Genomic DNA, 7266 nt, shown 5'->3' on the forward strand with positions numbered 1-7266 from the left:
GAGGATGTAATGACATTGTCTTTGTTAATCATCTTGGCTTGAAGTCCACTTTGTCTGGAAATTAAATAGTTATACGTGCTCTTTTCTGGATTCCTGTTGCATGAAGTATTGATTTCCATCTTTTGACTTTTAGGCTATGAATTTGATTTTGAGTTAAATGCATTTCTTGTATGCAGCATATTGTTGGGTCTTGCTTCTTGACTCATTCTGCCAATCTGTTTCTTTTGATTGGTGATTTGAGTCCCTTTGCACTGATGGTTATATAACTAATATGTATTGATTTATCCTTGTTACATTGTTTTCCTGTTATTGGTTCTATTTCTTCTTAATCTCCTATCTTTTTTTTTTTCTTTTTTTGTCTTTTTGAGACAGGGTTTCAATATGCAGTTCAGACTGGACTTAAGCTCACTTTGTAGCTCTGGCTAGTCTTGAACTCAAAACAATCCTCTTGCCTGAGCCTTCCTAGTGCTGGGATTATAAGTGTGCACTAGCACACTTGGCTTAGATATCTGTTCCATGGGTTTTATTTCTTATGTTGGACCTTCATAATTTGGAGATAAACTCCTCTATTTTTATCTTTATCTACTCTAAATTTCACTAACCATGTTCTTCATTATGGTCATCATCTCTACAACTGTGAAATTATTTCTAATTTGATTATCTTTTGAGCCTCACTCATCTGCTTTATTGCCTCCACTGTCATCACCTCAGAGAGTGTAGGTTGGGGCTTTGGAATTGTCCCATCTTATCACCCCCTGAGTCTGTCCTTGTTTAGCTGCAAGTCTAGGGCTACATCCTGCCTCTGTGTCTTTTCAAAAAATTTCTGTGTTGATGCTTGTAAATTTCTTGTGGCAGGTAGCTTTATTGCTAGTATCAAAATCCCTTAGAAAATGACTATTTCTTTGAAATGTACTCCAGGTGTAGTTGGCTTTTGGGTTTTGAGTCTCTTTCAAAATTCTCTCTTTTACATTAATTGGAGATGAGAAGTTGGGCTAGCTCCTCACTATTTGGCACTGTGCGTAGCATTGTTTATGACATTAAGGCAATCTCACCTTTGTTTACAAGGCAGAACAACTGATTTGAACAACTTTGCTATCCTGGCTAAAACAGTAGCATTAGTAATAACAATAGCATCAAGTACAGCCTAACCATGACAAATTGTGGTAATGATGAATTTGTCACCTTAAACCTTAAGAACAAATTTATAGTTGCATCACAAAAATCTAAAACAAACCAGAAAATTTTACACAGTAAATATCTCCTCAATTTAATGATTTTATCCTCTGGGGCGAAAATTTAAAAAGAGTAAGGGGTAAAATAGAAAAAAAGAAGGGAAAGAGATTAGAAACAAGAGTAGAGAACAAAGCACGATTATATAAGCTTTGAGAAACTGGTGAAGAAGACAGGAATGAAAGTAGGAAGGAAGAAACAGAAACAAGAACAGAACAAGATGAAAACAACAACAAAACTAGAAATGGGGCTCACACTCATAAAAACAAAAGCAATCAAGGAAAAGAGAAAAAAAAAGTAAAGAAAGGGAAAAAAAATCTTATTGAGGGCATGTTTCTATTGTCACTTATAAACAAAGTGGGCAGATAAAGCTTCAGTCTTCAGTGTGCAGGAGCTACTTGTTTGTGCCACCATGCGTAACTAACATTACTTACTGTCTCAGTCACCTTTTTCTCATTGTTGGAACAAAATTACCTGATACGCAAACTGAAGGAAGAATAGGTTTACTTAGCACACAGTTTGTAGAAGCTTTAGACTACATTTGGCTGTCTCTAAGGCAGAGTGGCACATGGCAGAGGACAGCAGTTCTTGGTGGTGGCAAAGAGCAAGAGCAAAGGGAGTGGCAGCAGCTGTAGCACTTAGGTAGCCTCTCTCTGCTCCTCACATTGTGTAATGCAAGTTGCTCCTTAAAGGGCCAGGGTGTAGATTCACACCTGCAATCCCAGCGCTGGATCAAGAATCAATCACGAACTCCAGAAGTCACCCCATGGCTGCATGAGGCTTTAAGGGGACAATGAGACACAAACTGTAACACTTATAAGTGTGGCTTAGCTTTCCTTGTGCTTCTTGTACTGAAGGCCTCTTTGAGTTTCAATGTGTGGACTAATATATCAAATATTTTTTAAAAATTTAGCTATTACTTCTTCAAATATATTTCCATTCTTTTTTCTTTCTGCCCATTTTTTGTTCTGAATTTTTTTTTTTTACATTGCAAATCTTCATTTGAACCATACTATTGAATTTTCTTTGGCAGTTACATTCTTCTTAAATCCAGAATTCAGATGTATTCTCTTTTAAAATAGTTTGTCTTTGCTGATATTTTATATTGGATCAGACATTGTTGTGAAATGAATTATGTTTCCTTATAAACCATGTTTTATGGTTTTAATCTCCTATGTAAGAATATTTGGATATAAGGCCATTAAGGAAATGATTAAGGTCAAGTGAAGTCAGAGGTGAGAGAGACCCTTACCTCCTGATAGTGCTGATGTCCCTAAAATAAAAGAGGAAATGCAAAAGGGTTCCTTGGAGGTTGTGCATTCTCACTCTCCCTTCCCCTCTCCATCCTCTTTTCTTCCCCTCATTGTGTATGTGTGTGCATGCGTGTGTCCCTCGCTGCCATCCTTAAGAAAACAGAAGCCATGTGAGACAGCGATGTTCAGACAGAATGAGAGGATTCAGCATAGACCAACACCGACAGCTCTTTCATCGTTTTTTTTTTTTTTTTTCTTTCAGTTTATGTATGTGGTACAGGGTCTCACTATGTAGCTCTGACTTGTAGTGATCCTCCTGTTTTCAGCTTCTCCAGTGCTGGGATTACAGGCATGCGCCACCACACACAGACTCTGTCACTTGATCAACGCACCCTGGGGATGGGGCTGGCGTGGCATGTGGGACCAGGGATCAAACCCTGGACCCTGAGCTTGCCGAAGTGGGTGCTTAATCTGCTGAGCTATCTTGCTGGTCCTAAGCCCCTTCATTTAGGACTGACAGCCTTTGGAAGAGTGAAGAGAAAAATTTCTGTTATTTAAAGGCACTCAGAATGGCATACGTGCATCTGGAAAACTAAACAGCTAATACAAACATTATTTCATGTACTCTGAAATATAGTGTCCACCCATTCTTTGAACATACTTATATGAGATGCTTTGCAGTGTTTGACTACTAAAACCAATGTCTGGACTCTCATAAACATTTTTTCACCTGTATTTTTTTTTCTGTGAATGAATCACATTTACTGTTTCTTTGGATGACTCATGACGAACAAAATCCCTGGATGTTTTACATAATATACTTTAATTTAATTTTAGTTTTATTTACTGTATTTAGTACAGGGTCTCACTACATAGTTTGGACTCATAGTGATCATTCCTGTTTTTCAGCCTCCCAAGCGCTGGTATTACAGGTGTGTGTCACCATGTCCAGTCTCACTCGCTGTCTCAGTACACCCCAGAGGCGGGGTCAGCACGGCACACCAGGAATTGAAACCCAGCTGCTGTGCTCTGCCTAAGCAGGCACTTTAGTCTGCTGAGCTATTTGGCTGGCCCTTAGATAATATATTTCAACAAATGTAGGTTTTTTCTTTCTTCCATTTAAGGGCTTGGTGTTTCTTTCTTTGTTTAGTGATTATGTAACCACTTTATCAAAGTCTCTCTTCTCAAGACAAAAAGAAGCCACTGGATTCTCAGTCTTGAGGACATACACTGTCATCTTTGGGTGAATGCAGTTTTTTCCTTCCTTTTCATCTTCCTTCCTCCTTCCCTATGTGAATGGATGAGTTGTAAAACTAATGACATGTATGTTTCAATGATTGCAAATATTACAGTTTTACTAATTATAGGAGAGAATTTAGGAAGACTGTATAGTTACAGTCTATAACTGTATAGTTATAGTCTCAGAAAGGATTCATATTTAATCACAGAGAAACTAAAAATTAGCATCAGTAGTAAAGTTTAACTGACCCTTGTGCTTACCTGGTGGGCTCTCTAATTGTGGCCCGTCTGAGCCCATTATTATGCCTCTTGCAATAGCAACTACCAAGGGCTCTGTGTTAGAATCTATAAAAATAAAACAGATTTTTAAACACTTTGAAAGATACTCTAATATACTTCTAACTCTCTGTGTGTTGGCTGTGTGTGTGTGTTGGCTGTGTGTGTGTGTGTGTGTGCATGTGTGTATGGGTAGTAATAACCTAATTACCATGTTGTTAGGGAGACAAAATGTTTTCGAAGGTCTGGGTTACAGAATCATTATCTCTTAGAATTGGAAGCAGTCTTACCAATGCTATCTACCCCTATTATTGAGGTATAGAGAAATTTAATTATTTTAACAAAGCTTGTATCCAGATAATAAAACTGTTGTAGAAATCAATATCTTAGGTTTTGTTAACCAGCCCTTTTCTTATGAAGTGGCTACCTTTTACATACAGCTTGTGATAAAAATAAAATTTTCAAGTTGACACCAAAAGCACAATAATAGGCAAACAGTGAGTTGGACCATAATTTTTCTCACATATCAACTTGTGTAAACCATAGGCTTTATAGTCACAGAAAGTTAAGTTTTAGATGATGTATCTATGAATTAAGTTACAAGAGTGATGGAAAAGAGTAACAGTAAGCTTGTAAAGTTAAAAAAAGCCCTCTCTGGGTCATTGAGAAAGGAGACAGGATTTATAGCCAGAAATGGGTAGCTTTGCATGAGCATCAGCACTGGGATAGGATGCCTTGCATTGAAGTTTTTGTGGTTTGTACTTTCCGGCCTATTGCAGCCGTACCCAACCTTTCTGACACTGGGGATCAGCTTTATGCAAGACAATGTCTTCACGGACTGTTTGGAGGGTGAGCAGTGGGATTTCAAATTGGATCAGCATAAGGAGAGTACAGCCAAGATCCTTCCCATGTGCAGTTCACAGCAGGGTCCATGTTCACATTGGAGGCTAATGCTGCTGCTCCCCCTACAGAAGGGGCAGAGCAAGCAATGATTTGGGCAATTGGGAGTGGCAGTTGTAAATGCAGATAAAGTTGCTTACCTTCTGCGCAGCCAGGCTCCTGAGAGGCCATGGATCTGTGTGGCTCAGGCTTTGGGGACTCTACTAACAGGACTTTTTTTATTTTCAATTTTTTTCTCTTAATTATTTGTAGCTTTTAAACATTATACTCAATCATAAAATAACACATGTAAATCAATTGGCTCTGTAGTTCTTAAAAGGCATGGTATTATTAATTAGCCAGTTTTAAATGGGAAAATTTTATTAGCATGTGTATGCTTGTTATTCAAAAGTAACAAGCACCTAAAGCAACTGAATTGTAAAGTAATTGAAGACATTAGAAACCAAATACTCCGAAAATTAAAGACAGAAAAATGACTCATCTTATCTTACCAAATACTTTAGCATAAAAACATAATACAAATATGAATGCTTCATTCACACAATGTCATTTTATCAATCCTAGCTTTTCCTTAGGCATAAACTCTTGAGTAAATATATCCTTTTGATTTATTTTCCATACTTTTTGCAGTAGTAAAATTGTGACCATTCTGATGTTTAACATAGCATTAAAAACTGAAGCTTTAGAAATCTTGCCTTGAGGGTTTTTTTTTTCCCCATTTGTGTATTTGGTGCAGGCTTTCACTATGCAGATCAGACTCATAGTGATCCTCCTGTTTTCAGCCTCCCCAGTGCTAGGATTACAGGTGTGCGCCACCCAGATTTGGGTGCTGGCCCAGCACGTCCTGTGAATGGGGCTGGTTTTTGAAGATTAAGCTGCATATTTTCGGATATGGTGCTAGTAAATTCAGTGTTTGATGAGGGCCCATTTTTTGGTTGATTATGTTAGGCTTTTTACCCATGTCCTCATGAGGAGGCAGGGGTGAGGCAAAGCTCTGGAACCTCTTTTTTTTTTTTTTTTTTTTGGACTGAGAGTACCAGTCCAAAATTCTAAGCTCTAGCTTTCAGAAAGAACTCAGACAAAAGTTCCTAAGTGTAGTCTTTCTAGGATCGAAGAGAAATGAGATCTATTATCATTCCTCTGGGAATAAAGACCACAGTGTTGCTTGTAAAAATTTTGTACAACTGAAGGACTCTAGTGTAGCATGACCTGACAAATGTATGCCCAATTAACCATCAAGAAGGAATCAGTAATCAGCATCATAACTTACTATAACAATCCTCTTCTTATGCTATTTCTGCTTTTTCTAATTCAAAGCAACTTTTCTGTTTTAAGCTAGAACCAGAAAGTGAATAGAATAGTGATGGGAAGACTTTCTTTTTTCTCCCTTGGCATAGGGGGAAAAAAACTCAGGACTTCACACTTGCCAGGCAGGTGCTGTGCCACTGAGCTAAGTCCCCCCAAAATAGTTTCATCAAGCGTATTACAAAAGTGCTAGAACCCTGGATGTTTGTCTCATTTCCTAAACAGATGACTTTAAAACTAATAAGATATAGCTAATGTTCCATTGATAAGAAATGCAAGAATTTAATGATTTTTTAAAAGAAGAAATTCACAAAGATTTTTGCTCACATAAATACTGTAGTCATTAATGATCCATTCTTAGTCCTCAGAGAAGATAAAAAATAAATATTAATGGTAAAAATTAACCATTCTTACCATGGTGACTCTGTGGTTGTGTCTTCATTGCATTAAATACTTTACCACCTCTGAACATGTCTGTCAAGTGTACTGTATCTGTTTCTAAGGGTAGAAGACAGATCTTACAACACTAAGATAACCATTAATGTATTCTCATTCTAGTAAAACATTTCTATCTTTGTTGCTATCCTCAATTTGGTAAGACATTTTCATCACGTGTCTTTCCCTTTTTTCCCCTCACATCATTTTATCAGTGCGTTACTGGTTACACAGATAAGTAGGGCCTCATTTGGGCAGATTCAAAAACACACATCACATCCTTTAAGCATTTTACCCCTTGCCTCAGTTTTTAGGGGGGATTCAATGCTTGTAATATATTTTAATCATATCCACCCCTTATTACCAGCCATTATATCCCTCCCCTTATTATCTTCTTGTCTGATCTTCCTTTCATTTTTTAAGAGTGGCTTCCTTTCATTTTAAAAGTTCACGTCTAATAAGTGCTTTAAAGTTGGTGCCAGCCACGTCCAATACCCATGACTCACAAGCAGTGTTTGTGGCACGACTATTTTCTGAGGTCACATTTTAGTTTCTTTGAATATTAACAACATTTGCTAGAGATTTAAAAGTTTAGAGGGTTTATTAAAGCATTGCTGCTTATTTTATC

General features: G+C 37.5%; 1 protein-coding gene across 1 annotated transcript in view; it reads right to left on the reverse strand.

Annotated features, from left to right (window-relative positions):
* Positions 1-7266, reverse strand: part of LOC111812816 (coiled-coil domain-containing protein 7-like) — a 55501-nt gene that overhangs the window by 34855 nt on the left and 13380 nt on the right. The window contains exons 2-3 of the mRNA XM_023701942.1: positions 6618-6701; positions 3984-4067 (exon numbers count right to left, since the gene is read on the reverse strand). Of these exons, the coding sequence (XP_023557710.1) occupies positions 3984-4067; positions 6618-6701 (168 nt within the window). The remainder of the gene's footprint in view (positions 1-3983; positions 4068-6617; positions 6702-7266) is intronic.

Source organism: Octodon degus, unplaced genomic scaffold (assembly GCF_000260255.1).
Source record: "Octodon degus isolate 3935 unplaced genomic scaffold, OctDeg1.0 scaffold00144, whole genome shotgun sequence".
Classification (NCBI taxonomy): Eukaryota; Metazoa; Chordata; class Mammalia; order Rodentia; family Octodontidae; genus Octodon; species Octodon degus.